The following is an 18,397-nucleotide window of genomic DNA, read 5'->3' on the forward strand; positions in this document are numbered from 1 at the left end:
TTTTGGTTTCTTTAAGGATATATCTGAAGGGATGATATACAAAAGCAATATTTTCTTTTGTTTTGTTTTGTAGCTTCATTATTTACTGATGTTATTTCATTTTCAGTTTTTAATATCAAATAACTGCACCCCTTATAAATATTTTAAAATAATTGGTACAGCAAACATCAAATTTGGTATATGTTTATGATTCTTCTCAAAGATCTTCAGAAAGTATTTTTTAATCTGACAATATGTGTAATTGACATTGGTTTGCATACCATTTCTTTTTTTTATATCCAGTGGTTTTATACTTCTGTCCCTCAGTGAAATCTACTAGAACTATGCAACTTGTGACACCCTCTTGTTGAATGCAACTGAACATGAATAGTAACTTTCCAAAAGTTTGATAATCTAAATATTTCGTGCTTCCTGTCTAGAATTGCCAACACAAGATTTTGACAGGCACTGGGCAAGCAACAATATACAAGTAGTGGTATGTGTTTGGGCTTGTTGAATCACAAGTTGTTCAGAGCTTTTCAACAGTATGAAATTAGTGCAGGAAAAAAGCTATAAATGTTTTGCATGATTCACAGTGTAAAATATATTTACATGTATGTATGTATGTATACCAACCTCGTATTGTAAGCTTTCCATATAATTGAGAGTTCATTTCCTTGTCTCGCTGGTAACGCCGAAATTCATCAACTGCCTCCCGCAGCACTGTGACAGCCAAAACAAATCCCTGTTTAAAATATAACAGACATTTCCCAAAATGGAAAATATTTCTATTAAAACATACAAAGGACTTAACAGTAGGTGAGAAATATATGTACTTGTAAACAATTTTGGGAAGAGTGCATGTGCGTGTGTGTGAGGTTGTGTTTTTCATCTACCCTAATATCATGTTTATAGCAGAACAGCTGATGGAAATGTGAGATATTAGCCAACAATCCTATGAAGACTTCCAAAGGATACAATAAAACTATTTCTGGGAACTGCATACATGAATAAGCAAAGCAGGATAAATCCTGTTTTGTTTTGCAGGTCAGGTGCCCATGCTCTCCACCACACACATGGCCCTTCTGTCCCATCCAAAAACAGGCACTAGTGGAGTTCTCAGCTCTCCAGAACTAGTTTTGGGGACATAGTGAAGGCAGGTTACATGAGAGCGAATTGCTGCTGGATTCTGCTATTTTGTAAGCAGAATCCTTCCCAGTCTTCTGCCATTACACTGATTCCTTCATGAATTCCCCCTCTAATGCAATTTGATGGTTCAGGTGTAACATGCACGATGACAGAACCTTTAAATTTCAGCATGCTAATTTATAAGGAAAAGCAAGCTTAAAATCAGAGGCTCCAATATTCAAAAAAGAAGATTAAATTATTTTAAATTTATTTTAAACAAGGAAGTGTGTGCATTTCTATGTGCCTTTAAGTTGCTTGTCAACTCATGGTGACCCCATGAATTTCACAGGGCTTTCTTGGTCAACAAATACTCAGAGGTAGTTTGGCCAGTTTCTTCCTCTGAAATATAGCCTACTGTACTTTGTTGTCACTGGTAATCCTCCATCAGAATACTAACCAGAGCTGTTTAGTTTACAAGGTCAGAAGTGACAAAAATTTAGCAGAATATATTATGATGTATTGGGAAATTATACTTTATTTACCACAAAGAAGTGCAATCATTCTGAAATTATTTAGCTGTAGCACTTCTAATGACATAGTTGTTCCTTCTAGGTTAAAAATATTTCAGGAAAACCCACCAAAATGGTTTTATATATTTTCCTAGCATAAATCCATTGATGATCAGAATCACATTTGTTTTATTCTAAATCAGTTCAAAAAATATCATGTTCCAATCTGTTAACTGAAATTATGAGATGTAAATTGTCCCAGTGACACAGGCCCAAAACACACATGCCAAATAAGGCAGCTTCTGGACACTTTGGGGGCATGTCGTTCAAATGCCACATATCTCGAAAGCAACCAGAAGCTGCTCTGGCACTACAATCCAGTCCTTTGGACCAGATCAAAAAGAAGAGGATTAAATCCAACTCCTGGCAGTGCCAGTTTCAGACCATGGTGGTGGCCTGCTTCGGGAGCAGGTCATGCAGTTACTACGGTCCTGGCCCAATCGTGGCCGAAGTGGCCTCTGGCCTCTCCTTCTGGGCCACCTGTTCCAGGCCAAAGAGACTCTTTCCAGATCCCACTCCTTTCAGGATCTTTTATTTCTTGCCTTCCATTCTCATTCAACTTCCCCAATAACTATGGTTAGTATTATACTTTTATCAAACATAATACTATGCACATAGAACTGAAAAGATGTTTGAAAACAAATGGGATTCCGGTTCTAGCTTAAAGGGTTATGTGACTGGCATTCAGCTCAGTGTGACATAAGGAAGGAGCACTACAATGGGTTCTCCTCTTAATTTTTAAAAAGCAGGAAGTTTTAGCTCTCAAGCTTTCCAGCTCACTTAGTTTCAAAAGAAAAGAAAAGAAATTTTATAAAAGTTTTACCAGAGGAGCCCAGTAGGTGTAGAGGTAGCCTATTTTCAAAGCCGGTACAAACTGTGAGCAGGACACAACGAGAAAATAAAGATTCAAGAAAAACTTGAATTGTTCATATAAAACCTAAAAATGAAAGGAAAAAAAAAAAGAGAGAAAATGTTTCAAACCACATCCAGGATATCCAAATATTTTACCTAAGATCAATGTTAGGCAACATATTGTGTAAGAGTTGTTCTTAGTTTTCCATTTTGGATAAACAGTGTTTCTTCAACATGACTTGAACAAAATGTTCTAACAAAGTACAGTCAGCCCTCAGTAGATGCAGACTGGCCATCCACAGATTTAAACACCAAGCCCGTGTTGTTCCCAAGGATGGTGTGGTTACATGGCTGCACTATCATTAGGAACAGCAGGGCTTCTTACCTGCCTCCCCCGAGGGCTCAGAAGGCCAGGAAGCTGCTCCTAGGAGGAAGACAAAAAAGTTAACTTGGGGCCTGCCGAGCTGCATCTACCCCACCTCTTCCACATTCTCATCAGCCACTGGTCGGAAGGAACCAATAATCACCCGGTCCTCCTCCCCAGGTGATTGATAGCTCCCTCTGACCAGTGGCTGACAAGAATGTGGAAGAGGCGGATATGGAAACAGCCACTGATCGGAGGGAGCTGTCAATCACCTGGGGGGAGAATTGGGTGATTGACGGCTCCCTCTGACCAGTGGCTGCCAAGAATGTGGATGGAGCGGGGTGGAAGCAGCCTGGCAAGTCCCGAGTTAACTTTTTGTGTTCCGGCCAGGAGTGGCTTATCTGGCGTTCTGAGCCCTCAGGGGAGGCAGGTAAGAAGCCCTGATGTTTCTAATGGTGGCGCAGCTGAGCCACCATTGAGAACAATGGGACTTGAAAATCCACAAGTTTTGGTATCTGAGGGGTGTGTGTGTGTCCAGAATGGATCCCTGCGGATACCAAGAGCCGACTGTAATAGCAGTAATGTGAACATTTGTTCTGGACTTCACCCACAATATAAGAGTAAGAACAATGCTTAACATTTACTTAGTACTTCAGCAAGTTTAAATGATGGATGATAACACTGTTTTTGTACAAGAGGCTTATATAAACTCTGTATTACAAACAGAAAGCTGGGGATAAGAAAAAAGTGTATAATTAATATAGTGGTGCCCACCAACATGGACAAGTTTAAAAGGGGATTAGCTGTACGAATAGCTTAAAGTTATCAATTACATCAGTTGTAGCGACTATATATTACCCCCAGTATCAGAGGCACTATGCCTCAATATGTTAGTTACTATGCAACATTTAGTGGTTGGGGGGCTAGTGCAACTCTGTCCAGCTTCTGAGGTTCACCACAGGCAACTGGTCGGCCACAGTGTGAACACAATGGTGGACAAGCAGGCCTTTAGTTTTAGAGTAGCCCAATATAATCTAATAATGTATATCCATTAACCATAATAAAAAGGAAAGGAAAAGTGTATCTTTCATTTCTCTTAGAATGATTTCAGTTATAAGAGGGAATAGTGTGCATATAATCAAAGTGATACATAATAATTCCTCTGGATTTATTGTACTATAAAATCAGCATAATATATATTGCCATTCTATTCTACAATTATCCCTAGCTACTCTCCTGAGAGGAGTGTGTGGAAATGTTAATACTGTAATTGATTTTATTTTAAATACATTTCCATTTCTATTATCAAAATAAAGAATGTTACTAAATGTCTGCAGGTGGGTGCAACACAAACAAAGTACAATCAAATGTAAGCTCCAGACAAACCAACATATTATGGAAATTTCAATACAAGGAAATTCAAATTGGTATAGCAGTTACTACAGATTTGCAAGCATATCTAAAATGGCAAGAGCCATGCTGGAGTAACACTGTGTTTACATTTACAATGAAACATGATTATTTTCTTCTAGAATGTTTAAATTCTCATATAAATTAATCTCAGCAGGGTAACAATATTTCCTTCCTCACCATTAATTAATTTAAAATCCCAGTTAGCATCAATTAATAGCTCTGTAATTGGTATTCATAGTAAAGCCAGAATAGGATTCCCACTGTGCAATTACAAAATGCTTTCAAACTACTCCATTTCCTAAGGGAAAGTTAAAGAAAAAATATTCCAAGACTAATAATGCATCTGGACTATGCTATGCCAACAGGTGTTCGCAAATCATGGCTGATCTTTGCAGGCATCAGGATTCTGCGTAAACCTCTGAAATACACATTGTGCCTTTAACTATAGTAATCAATGACTAAATGTATATTTAGTGACCTTTAGGAAAAAAAGCTCAGCATAAACAGAGAAAATGTTGGTTTTGTGCAATGAAGATGAAATTATTTGTCTGCATGAAAACAGTCAACATTAACATTCTCAAAACACTTTACAGATTATGAATTCACTTTTTTTGTCTTTTTAATAAGGGGGACGGATACCAAAAATATCCATATATTTGCCAGCTAGCTGAATAGTATTGGTGAGCAAGGGTAGCATGGAGTGGAAAGAAAGAACTAATGCATAACAATTACAAAATTTGCATTCTCAGTGAAATTAAGATTTGACAGAGACAGCATTCTCAACAAGACAATTGATTACTGTGGTAAAAGGCACAGTATATAATGGCCTTTTTATATCATACTATTTGAAACAACTCTCCTGCAACACCTACTTTTCAGTCAAATATTAAAGTAACAAGGCTGGCTATCCACAGCCTCAATGCTAAAGTCATAATAGAATTTACTGAAATTACTAGTCAGGGAACAAAAAATGCCATGTTGTACCTTTCTGTGAAATGCATTGCAACAAATTATTATTCTCAGCAATGAAAAGAATTCTGCATCTTGAAAACCACAGTAAGAGAAAAGAAAATCTCAAGAGACTGAACTTTATTTTAAACTGGATCTAGTTCATAAAGGTTTTGTTACATGTTTTAACCCACGTAACAACCAAAGAACAAACATTTCATGCATAAAAACAATTACAATGTTAATAGGTTTTCTTTTAATCTGCACCCCTTGTTACACTGGAGAATGAACTTTATAACCATTTATTAAACATTTAACACTGGGACTCTGTGAGGAACATTCCTATACAGACATGAAATGCAAATCAAAAAGGGAGGGGGAGGAGGAACAAAACTTTAATGGTGAACATAAAATGGGGGAAATTATCTTTTAAACACATTCTTATCTGTCCATTGAAGTCAACAGTACTCAAAAATGTGTAACACAAAAATGAGTATTCAATTTTGCAATACAAAGTTTGCAATCTTTTAATCTCAGATATTTTATTGTGGCTGATGATATTTTGTTTCAAACACACACCAAAGAGTGTCAGTGTTTATAAAGAAGATTGTTATTTAATTCAGGTACATGGGTTTACCTAAAATATTTACACTTTTCTGTAAAACAATTTACTATTCTCTCTTCTTTCTGAAATGTACTTTTCCACTGCGGCTGGATAAATAATCATTACTAGCCTTACCCCAGGTATAAATGTAAATATATTGTATTTTTGATTTTTTATAGCATTTCTTGGGTATTTTTCTTCACATTTTTCAGGACATCCAAGCCATACTGTGCGTGCTTTGAGTTCTTTCTTTCTCCGGCAAATGTTTATGAGCCAATCACAGCAACTGCAAAAAAAGAAAAGGAAAGGAAAAAGACTTTCTTTAATTTTATAAATGAAGTTTCATGGCATTTTAAAAACTAACAAATATATTGTGCTGCAAGCTATTTTGAACTGCAGTCCAATTCAATGGATTGGTAAAATGAAATAAAAGACTCTTGAAGAAAGTATGGTATTTTTACCTCAAGTTTTAAATGAACTCCTGCCTAACACAAACAGAGAGACACATGACCAAGCCATATGTATATATTACTTGCCAGAGCAGTGCTAGCTCCCCAAACTGATTAAGTAAATGCCATAATTTCTAGGTTAAACAGGGGGGAAATCTGTAAGAGATCTTGGATGTGCAGCACTATTTTTCTTGGGCATCCCAATGGCAACTCATAACTCTAAAAAGTCCCCAACATCACAGGATAGATTTCTGTAATACAAAGATAACAAAAGTAATAGGATGAGAATGTCCTGTCAGGGACGTAGCCAGGGGGGGGGTCCGTGGGGTCCGCCCCCCCCTTCCATTAGATATAATGAATGGTGTGCGCTGCTGCACCACCATGCCCAAGCCCCATTATAATAGGGGCACTTAGTCTAGACCCCCCCTTCCCAAAATCCTGGCTACGTCCTTGCTTCTGTGAATGCATATGTGCATAGGGACAGATCCTGTTTGCTCTAATGTTGGGGAGAGATAGAACATTTGTTTAGAAAAAGAAAAGAAATAAGGATGCTAAAATTGCACACCAACTCATTTTGCCTGGGTAGAGGAGAAAATTATCTTGATTCTTCTGTATGTATTTCACTGTATTTTATTTTAGAATTTAAAATTCATCTAAAACTAGCACTAGATTAGAGGAAAATCAAACAATCAAGTTTATACATACACATACAGCCTATTTATTGTGTACGTTCTAGCTGAATTCTACAGCTAAACAATTGTGTTTTTTACTTTTCAAATCAAGAGAAAATAGGTGAATAATAACACACACAGCACATCTTCTATTTACATTAAATTTAAATTTGTGCTTACCAAAAAAGTCAAGGCGGCTTACAAGAACAGATTAAACCTAGATCATACAATTACAAAAAACAGTATTTATACAACCGAAGCAACAACTGGTAATTAGGAAGACATTTGGCAAAGCTTAAAGCTGATCACAAAATATAGTGAAATGTCTGCCTGAACAAACATGCCTCAACACTAATCATATTGATGCTTAGTTGGCATATTAAAATCTAATGCTCAATTGCAGTGCTTGAAAAAGAAAAGTGGACTCAGTTCAAGGGAAGAGGTTCCTCCACCATTTTCTAAAGAACTAAGCAAGGTGGGAGAACACTAATCATTCTCACCAAGTCTCAAAATAATCTCAAGAACAGCATTATAGCTTCCTGAGCTTTCCTGGGTTCAATCTTGCATGAAGGAGGAAATGATATATAAATTTTACTTCCTTTAATCTGAATTATTAAATGCTAGCTAACCAATCAAGCTGGTTCAGTTCACTACTGCAGTTCTTAAATAAAATCTTTGAATACAACAGCAAACTTTCTTTAGATATGAGGAAGGGAGATGTAGTATATTTCACATCATTCTTCTGTTTCACTGTTGGATGAAGGAACTCAAACTGAAACTGCTAAAAATTTGCAAAAACAGTCTCAGAGTACAATCCCTGAAGGGGGGAGTAGATGTATTATCACTAACAATACTCTTATCAAGCCACCCTACCTGATGAAAACATACAGATGGAAGCTGAGTAAGGTCTATACCGAAAACCAAGCAGGTTTAACAAAAGACATTGTGACTAGGCTGTGCAAAGTTTAAGTGCTTCAGATAACAGGTTGTTAATGTTAAGAGATTTGGACTGATATCACAAGTCAGTTCAGATACAAAATGAAGCCTCACTCCAACTCATCCTCCGAAGACAAAATTACTTTCCTACTAACTATAACTGGGAGACCAAGCATCAAATATATAACTCAAAATTCTTTTACATCAGAACTGATTAAATGCTTCCATGGCTGGAAGGGCGGTAGTGGTGTTGAAGGAAAGTGTTTTACCTAATGACTATATATTACGCTTAAGACAAAAAAGTCAAACAGCAGCAATTGTAAGTACGAAAAAGTTAGGATACACGGATATAAGCAACACGGTTTTAGCAAATGATTAGACTTGACTGGAGAAGGAAATGTCACACAACCATGACACAGCCATCAATCCTCAAAATCTTTAAACATTGTTTGACTGTTACCTTTCCTAACTGATGACAAACACAATTTTTTTGGGGAAAAAGAACTCACTGAAACAGTTTTTGTATGTGTTTCAATATTCTTTCCCGAAGCACTAATCAAGAAAGGCCTGGCAAAACCATTCCCTTATTGTTAGACAAAGCTTTCAGCCCCAAAACTAAACTCCTTTGCCTCCCCACTAGTTCTTGCATTGTATTTATTTATACCCAGCCTCTCCCCTGAAGATGGGAGTCAAAGCATCTTGCAGAATTAAAAGTAGTAAGTAAAAGCACTTGTAGGTAAAATAAGATTTTTTTCAAAAAAAAATCGATGGAAAGGGAGAAGATAACAAAATGGTACAGGCCACTAATAAACTATTTTAGTTTCTTGCAAAAGCCTGATGGAATAAATTAGTCTTAATATGCTGATAGCAGTACTACAAGGAAGTAAACAGCCTGACCACTCTATAATGCAATTTTCAGAGCTTGGGAAGAGCCACTGATAATCTCTCTCGTGTTCCTACAGGTGTGCCTGTGAGTGTGATTGGACAAAAAGAAGGGCCTTCTGGAAAGAGGTAAGACTCATAGAGGATGTTATGGTCCTTCAGATAGCCCTAACCCAAGCCTTATAGAGGTTTATAGGTTATAACCAGTGTTTTGACCCGTGTTTGGGCTAGTAGGCAGCAGAGCTGTTGTACCAAAGGAGTCGGGTGTTCCCTATAACCAGCCCTAGTTAACAGTCTGATGCCAGTTTTCAGTACCAGATGATTTCCACATTTCTAAACTTTCTTCAAACACAGCCCTGTGTAGAATCTGTTGCAGTAATTCCAACTGGATGTAACCAAGGCATATGTCACCATGGCCTGATCAGACATCTCCAGGAATAGCCACAACCGATGCAGTAGCTTAACTGTGCAAATGTACTCACAGTCACTGCAGAAACCTGAGCATCAAGGTTTGTTTCTGGATACAATTCAAAGTGTGGCTTATTACTATTAAGGCAGTATACAGCTTAAGTATCTTCCTAAATGAAACCTTTCTTTTTGACCTATCATCCTTATAAGGCTGTCTGGTAAGGACAGAAAAGGGACCAGCCTAGCTTCCCATGGATAGGATTTTGACAGCTTGGGAAACAGTCTTCTCCATTACCTTTCCCAAGCTGTCAAAATCCCATCCATGGAAGACGAGGCTGGCCCCTTCTCTGTTCTCTTTTCACCAGCCGGCATAGACCTTTTCATTTGAACAGGAATGTGATGACTAACCAGCTGCAATGAGTCTTTTTTACTGGTATTTTTCTTTACTTTATGTTTTTATAGTCATTGTCAATGGCATTCTAACTGTGTTTTAACTTTTTTATCATCAGTCATTTCTTTATATCTTGTTTTAGCCTTGTCGTGATATGCCTTGGGTCCCACACCAGAAGTAAAGTGAGATATTAAATAAATGAATGAATACAATTAAACAGGAATTCCCCAGCATCAGCTCCTGGGTTCATCATTCCAGGAAACAGTGTCCTCAAGTTGCATCCCAGCAAGGAAGCCCCAAACGATAACATGACTGATTGCAATGAAAGCCACTAAGAGGTACAGCATGACCAACAGTGTCATACTCTACCTGTGCAATGGCCCATACATCTCCAAAACAGGGGCTATTTACCTCAGATCAGTGCTTCGTTCAAGGCATTTGCACAGTCCCAACTGCTACCAATATGGCATTCGTCAGGGCCACAGCAAAGCCAAAACAAAGCACTCACATGTTTATAAAATCTGCCCCAATATTAATTCATATTATAAATAAAGTCTACCTATGCTTTCAGTGCAACAATGCAGTTGCATAATGTGTTATTTATTTACTATAGTTTGTCTGATATATTTCTTACTGATACTTCCAATCTTTTATTGCACAAAGCCATACTAAACAAAGGTCGTCGAGACACAACATCTAAACCTATGAATATTTCATAATCTCTGTATACTTTATATTATTAAAAAAAAGTTTTAGAGAGGGGTTATTGACAAATGGGAAGACTGAATCATGTAAGAACTATTTCGTTCCTCTCAGGCAAACTCCAAAAGCTTCACCAGCTTAGCAAACAAATTACGGAAATTTAAACAAAGTTTGGCAGTGTTAAAGAGCTGTGATGCCTTTGATAAAGGTCTGATTGGCACCTAGAGATAAGCACATGTTAAGCCCTCAGATGCAATGAGGTCTCACTGATGGAAATAATTATAGATTTTGACAATTCAATTTTGAAGTATTTATTGCAAGCAAATGGGATTCAATACTTTCAAGACTTGGATATCAGTAAGTCCATGTCCATTTAAAATAGAAATCCCTACCACTTTGTATGGAGATGTTGTTTATCTTTTACTTCCATGTACTTCTGGCTCATTTAACAACACACTAACAACCTCTCTTTGTGAGTCATAGAATGCTTTGAAGAATCAGGCGTTAAGAATGAATTTACAAATAAAATGTTCATAAAACTACTGTTAATGCAGGATGCTAATGAGATCTATGCTCAAACATCAAATCTGCAACACAAAAAAGGAGTTAAGATTTAGTGGGTTTGGACTTCTTGATTAATTTACTTAACATAAAAGTTGCTCAAAAAACTTCAGTTGGTTCCAGAGACAAATTTTCTACCCTTGCAATTTCTCTAAGACCACATGAACTGCCAAAAATGTAACCAAAACCACTGGAAGTAGCTCAAAGTCCACATCTGCTTGGCAGGGAATATGAAACAATGCATGGAAGAGAGCTACAACCTACTTAAAATGAGAAGTGCTACTCCTGGAGGTTTCCAGGTTTGGCAGTTTAGCTCTGGAAGACTACAAAAACAGCCTTGAGGAGGGCATGTAGAGCACACTTTTACCATCACAGCTTATATAAAGATTATATATTAACGTACATTTTTGCAACAATTTTTAATATAAATTTTTTAATTAATTTAAACCACTTCAGTTTATAAAGCTGCTGGATATTTAACACTCTTGTTACTTGCTACAATAAGTACAACAAGGGGATGGTGTGTCCTATTCATTTGTTTTACCATTTAGCTATCTTATTGTATACATACATATAATTCATTATAATTAAATGTAATAAGCAACTAATAACCCCTAATGGTAACAATGGTTTTGTTAAGTTTAAATTACTTTCTTTAGAAAACCTAGGCAGAATTAAAAGGTCCCTGGTGTACTTCAGAACTAGCAGAAATTGCTAAATAAATTTTGTATAAGAACTCACTGTTTTTCATATGACGTTCCTTCTGTCAGGTCAAATGCTAAGCTTTGAAAAGTTTTGTTTTAACAAACATTTTCTAGCTCCTATTCACTGTACAGCTTAACTGTTAAAAAGTTATTCAAAACTGGATTTTCATACAAAGAAGATAATAGAAAAGCTCTCTATTGGCCACAAGGATAAGCTATTCCTTATTAAATTCTAAAAAGCAAAAAGAGCTTCTGCCATGAAAACATATTGTAATTATTGTACTCAACAGGAATCTTTGATAATCAGGACTACAGCAACACAGTAGTCACATTATTATTAAAAGATCAGCAGTTTCCCATGCTTCTGCAAATGTGTTACAGATTAATTGAAAGTGTATGGGCCAGAGCCTGAATTAATGTGGGTATTTGATAGCCTCTTCATTTCATATGGAAATGTAACTCAAAAGCACCTTTTTCATATGTACCAAGTTTATCTATAAAACAGATGAATTAAGTTGACAATATATTTCATAAGAACTGAAATACAAATTCTTGGTGACATAAAGAGTATATCAAGGAAGACTGAGATTTAAAGTACAAGAAATATTAGCTTTTATAGTTGAGGGGGAACCCTCTTATATGAAATCTTATTAAGTTTACTATTATACTAAATTCTATACTAAATTCTGGTGTAGCTAAATTTTGATTTAATATTTATTAGAAGTATATAAAAAATATTACGATTGTTAGACCTAAGATTGATGCGTGAGAGGTAAGGAAAAAACATTTTGGCTTTCCAGAAAAGACAATGGCAATAAGACTGTTCGATAGTTCTAGTAGTTAGGGGGAAAGGAAGTGGAAAAAGCAAACATAAGAATGAAAATAATTAAATAGTTTGTAAAAGAAGGGGATATGGGGAAAATAAGAATGTGATTATGTATGTTGTTGTAATATGTAATCACTTTATTAGTGTAAAGTGATTTTAAAAATTTATAAAAAAGAACTATGTGCGTTAAGATACCAAAGCTAAAAGAAAATGTATACATTAAAATTGAGGTAAATTAACTAATAAAAATAAACATTAACTTATTTAGTATTTAATAAAAATATTAAATAAACATTGAAAAGGGAAGAATGAACAACTTGTTGCTACTTTCAGAGTAGGCTTATAAAGAATGTATCCTTATATAATTGTACTAATTTTAGTATCGTTCTATAATTGTAGTACAAGCAACTGAAATTAAGAGACAGGTATATTGCTAATTTTGCTGAAAGTAAGATTTCCATATAAAAATATAATTAGATACTTGGTAAAGTAACTGGTGTAATCCAAACTGTCAACAACACTGTAACTGAGCTTTTGTTAATCTTTTTAGCATTATGCAGTGATATTTAAGATTAATATTTTCTGTTGCATAATAAAGATCATGTCAGAGTTGAAAGTGATATTTAGATATTTTTATTTTAGACTGTTCTGATACTTTAAATATGAAGTTTGTTAACTTTTTCATAGTTCATCAAAGGGATAGCAAACAAAGTATGACTTCCACTTTTAAACTTAAAATTACATGTCTGTTTGGGTACATTAAAAAGGGGCGGAACAGACTACCCTTTTGCACTGCCATCCAGGCAGCTTCAGAGTGGAGCATTTTGATGCTGCATGTTCTGAAGCCCCCCAGAAGCTGGCTTCAGGGTGCCCAGCTGCCCATATATGAGCTGGCTTCTGGACGTCTTGGGGGCATGGCAGTTACACACAAGCTCTGAATATGCCAGGAAGCCACCACAGAAGAGCCACTAAAGGCAGCTTTTCTACAGCTGAAAAAGAGCGGTTGAAAACTACTCCTTTTTCAGCCAGTGCTGTAGTGAATTGGGGCAGCAGCATGCAGCTGCTATGGCCCAATCCATCTTTGGATGGAGTGGCTTCACACCTCCCCATCTGAGCTGACTTTTTCAGCCAAAGTTAGAATATCATGTTTAGATAGATATATGTGATTATGAGGCAAAACAAATGACCCCTTTGGAACAGCTTCCCAGCAGCTTGGAGGGCATGTTGTTTAGACAACACATGCCCCCAAGATGGCAGGAAGCTGCCATGAAGCTGCCCACCCAACCAGACGGTGGCCAGCTTTGCAGTGATCTAGCGGAGCAGCATTCATAATGCCACATGCCACAGGAGCAGTACAAAGCTGTCGCAGCAGTGGAAAAGCCAGCTTTTTGCCAGCTCGAAAAGGATCAGCTTTCTGCTGCTTCTTTTTGGGCCAGCAAAAAGATGGATTAATGTCACAGCGTGTGTTTGCCACATCCCCAATCCGGCGATCAAAACCACCCTTTCAGGGCCGTCTGTTTCACCCTGTCTCACGCTTGTAAACTTTCTCCCATTCCTTGGCGGAAGCAGAAACTCTCTTCTCTTCTGTGGTCGTCTGTCTCAGAAACTCTCATGATCTGAGTATGTTTGCAATCATTTGTTGTTCAGAATGGAATGTATTGAATGGTTTTAGCTAAATTTTAAGTCTATTTGTATAGCTCTATTGTTTACCTCTCTATATTGTGGTCTGTGCTGTCTGGAGCTCTAACAGTATAATGTAGAAATAATTAATCTTTTCCTATATAGAGATGTAAAGACCCAGAAAAGAACTGAAAAAAATCAGTGATTTGTTTGTTTTTCCAGAAGAATTGAAAATATCAATTATGGAATATTTTCAATTAAAAAGATGAATATATTATTTAAGACAAAGTGTTCTTATATTTACTCCCATCACATTATTTCTAAAAACCATGTAGCAGGTAGACTTTCTTATAAAGTTATGTACAGCATTTTACTTCACTGCAATCTCTACTTTGGGTTCCTTTTTGTCAGTTCTTTTGGTACAATGAAGAAGTCATTTTGCTTTATTTAAGCTGATGGCTTCCATTTTTCTACATCTTCTATTTTAGGGGAAGGGGTGTTGCTGGAGCTTTATATACTGACAAAATGGTGGGGAGAGAGAAAGAGACAGTGTGGTGTTGTGCTTTGAGTGCTGAACTAGAACATTGCTAGACCTGGGTTCAAATCCCCGCTTGGCCATGGAACCCCACTGAGTTCCCTTGGGTAAGTCACACTCACTAAGCCTCAGAAGGCAAAGGCAAATCCCCTCTGAAGCAATTCTGCCAAGAAAACCCTGTGACAGAGTCGCCGTACAGTTGCTGTAAGTCGGAAATTACTTGAAGACACAGAACACGAATATGAATAACCCATTTTATGCTCCTACTATATAAAAGTAACTTTAAAAGTGTAGGTACAGGTCCCTGCAGTTGCAGAACATTTCAAACTCCCTGGACACACAGTAAGGGTTTTACAAGTTATGGTCTTCAAACAAGGAAATTACAAAGACTAAAAAGAGAAACTGATAAACTGAATTATACAGTTGGCCCTCTGTACGAACAGATTCTGCATCCAGAGATTTAACCAATCATGGGTAGCAAATATTCAAAACAAAAAAAAACAAAAAAAGAATTCAAAAAGACAAACCTTGATTACGTTATTTTATGTAAAGGACACCATTTTACTACACCATTGTATAAAATGGGGCTTGAGCATCTATGAATTTTGGTACCCTGGGATGTGTGTCTGTGCACGGTTGGCTCTAGGTATTTGGCCACCCTAGGTGAGAAATATTTTGGCACCCCCTGTCGCCCCTCATAATGATTTTCACCCCTTGATTTCCGCTGTTTCATTTGTTAAAGATAAACATGACATAAAACTTGGGTTCCAATCTCTTGTCATAGTATTGAGAATTAGTCAAAAAGCCAGTTAGGTTTTTACAGGTTAAAGACTTTTTTATTCTGCTTGCATTGTCTCTGTAGCCTAATTTATTGTCTTTTATAGAACAATATTCTTTTTCTGATTTCTGATTATGTAATGATAAAAGACATAAGATACAGGACGGCTGTGCACCACCCTATCCCCTAAGATAATATAATAAGAAACAGAGTACTCACCTAAACAGCTAAAACTTCCTCTTTACTTAGTTTAAAACTTGCCGTAAGAATGCAACACAGTATTAAATGTATTAGGCAAACATTGAAAATCAAACACAAACACTGAAACACGATTGCATGATCACTACCAAAAATGCAAAACACGAAAACAGATTAGTTTGTTTGTGGTAAACAATAAATTCAAGACGACTGGCATTCCATGTTGTGACAACAAGGGTAAGGCAGGTGAGCAGTGAGAGGAGAGGGGGCTGTTGACTTTGAGACGCATGCAGAAGGCAGATGAAGTACCATGTGACTATACCACGAACACGGGGGGGGGGGGGGGGCACACATTTATGTTTTGACCATTGTACAAAGAAACCACCATACGGTTGCTGGCTTTTACATCGCTTGCTGTAATAAGTTTTCACTTTAATATTGTTTAATTATGCAAAAAATTATACAAAAAAGGCGGATGAGCTGGCCCTGTGTCTGTGCCCTAGAACTAAATCTCAATGGATATCAAATTTGAGTAGATATGCAGGACCACCATGAACCTTTATAGATTTAGGGCAAGGGTCATGATTTGCATCTTTCTGGATCCTATTGGATTCTACCCTACTTCCACCACTGTATAAATATGTTTTATGACCAAGGCTTAATGATATTCAGTTCCAAAGAAATTGAAAGAAATGGGTTTATACCTACGAAAAATCATACAAAAATAAAAACGAAATAAAATAAAATATAAACTGATTAGTTTTAAAAGTACTGCCACTCCCCCCGCCCTCCATCTTCCTGCTTCCTTTTTAAGCTGCAAGAGACTGGCATGGTTACTTCTTTTGAAAGTAAAGAGTGCTAATGTTGCATGTTCCTCAAAATTTCCGTTCTCCATTCCCTAAATACCTTGAAAGAACAGTTTCTTCTGAAGTTAAAATTTCTGAAAATTTTATAACTGTAGCTTTAAGCGATTGTGACATTCTGGAGAATAACAAGGGATCTTTCTAATATAAAAACTGCACTGTGTTATCCTTGCTGTTCAAAGTCAGTCTTAAATGGAAACTTTAATACTTCTTTATGCAGTGGGACCACCATATTGATGGGGCTTGATTCCACAGGTTAAAGCTCCTTGAGATCACCCTGCCCCATATTAGCCAGTGGCAGCTTGCACCCATGGGCATATTGATACAGACACACTTCACCATCCAAGCACTAATATGGTCTTGTGCAGCCAAGTTTTTTCCCCAACTGTGTGGTGGGGGAACCAAACCACCCACAGATGGGAAGGGTCTAATGTTATCTTTTTCTTCCAACCCCCCCCCCCAAACAAACCCAAAATATATTCTAACAGATATTATGCAACTACAACTCTAATAGATGTAATTCTGTGTACAGAAATCAGTCAGACACACAACAACAACAATAATAATAATAATGCGGTAATAACAGTACAAACATTTAGCATACTACTAACTACTGGAGCTTTTTATCATGAAAAGTGCATTTCTACAAACCTAAAATAAAAGGGCTCCTGACAGTGCAAGAGTAATTTACTCGAGAGACTTGGCTCAAGTCAAGCATGAGAGTTCAACACAAGAGGTTTATAAATGACAGAAGAGTACCAGGAGATAATTCTAACTTGTATTCACTCTAGAGTCATCAGTTACATGTACTTTTTAACCTTTAAAGCTGAAATGTTAACTTATCATCAGTTAATGAATTTACGTTTCCCCTTTCACCAACATCAATCAACTCAAGATATTGCCCACAGTTAGTGAATTAGTGTTAAGACTCTCAGGAACATCAGTGAAAGGGTACTGCCATCTCTCTTTCCAGGTCATAAAAAATAAGCCAGGAATTCTGCAAATTGATTTTTTTGCCCATTCGAATCCCTAAACTAATGAAAATTTGTAGGGCTAAAATGTCCAAGACAAGGGGACTTTTTCTATGACTGTTTTAAATGGATTAATAGAAGATCGTCACTTCGCATAAAGAAGGTACACAAAAAGCTACTGAGGATTATGGTAGAAAAAGTACAACCAAACATAGGAACTAGACAACTTGTCCAAACTTTTTTCTTGATAGCTGGACCAGAAAAAAATCCCAAATCTTAACTTTATCTTAGCTCGTCTCAAAAGTGGAACTCTGTACATTTGATGCTTGGAGTATTTTACTAAAGATTCAATACTTAACTGAAAATTTTCCCTGTTTTCATTATAGTAACACACATATACACCCCAGAAAAGTGCAGAGAGGAGGCAAGTGAATCCATTTTTTTTGTTTTTTTTTTATTTATATACCACTATTCCAAAGATCATAGCGGTGAACAGAAAGTAAGCTAATTAGCAAGTAAGCTAATTTGCCCCCAACAGTCTGGGTACTCATTTTAGCGACCTCGGAAGGATGCAAGCCTGAGTCGAGCTTGGGCCCTTTTGCTGGTCTTGAACTCGCAAGTAAATGGCTGCAGTACAGGCATTTAACCACTGCACCACCAGGAATCCATAACACAATACGATATACAACAAGGTAACATACATACATTTCTGCGCAATGGTATGTGTATTTGTCATCACACAAACATATCAAAGAGATCCTGTTCAGTCAGGAGGTGTACAAGAAAAAGGCGTATTGGTATCTCGCTTATGATCAAAGAGAAGCAAGTGCATGCACATTTCTAATACATACACACTGCTAAGATATACACTGCCATGAAATCTTTATCCTTTTTACTTGCAGATAACATGAATATTGGTTTGATTATGTATTCCTGCACAGCAGGGGGCTGGACTGGATGGCTCTTGTGGTCTCTTCCAACTTTATGATTCTGTGATCATTAGTTCAAGGAGTCCTACATCAAACAAAAAAGTCAAACTTCTGTC

At 36.9% G+C, this 18,397-nt stretch overlaps 1 protein-coding gene across 2 annotated transcripts in view; it reads right to left on the reverse strand.

The window, feature by feature from the left end:
* LOC149317126 (putative phospholipid-transporting ATPase IIB) overlaps window positions 1-18,397 on the reverse strand; it is a 176,518-nt gene that overhangs the window by 139,419 nt on the left and 18,702 nt on the right. For both annotated transcript variants that reach the window (XM_089516905.1, XM_089516903.1), the window contains exons 3-5: window positions 5,993-6,143; window positions 2,500-2,613; window positions 616-724 (exon numbers count right to left, since the gene is read on the reverse strand). In XM_089516905.1, coding sequence (XP_089373031.1) covers window positions 616-724; window positions 2,500-2,613; window positions 5,993-6,143 — 374 coding nt within the window. The remainder of the gene's footprint in view (window positions 1-615; window positions 725-2,499; window positions 2,614-5,992; window positions 6,144-18,397) is intronic.

The sequence above is a fragment of the Sceloporus occidentalis genome, unplaced genomic scaffold, assembly GCF_023333645.1.
Source record: "Sceloporus occidentalis isolate IW3139 unplaced genomic scaffold, rSceOcc1.0.p SCAF_3, whole genome shotgun sequence".
Classification (NCBI taxonomy): domain Eukaryota; kingdom Metazoa; phylum Chordata; class Lepidosauria; order Squamata; family Phrynosomatidae; genus Sceloporus; species Sceloporus occidentalis.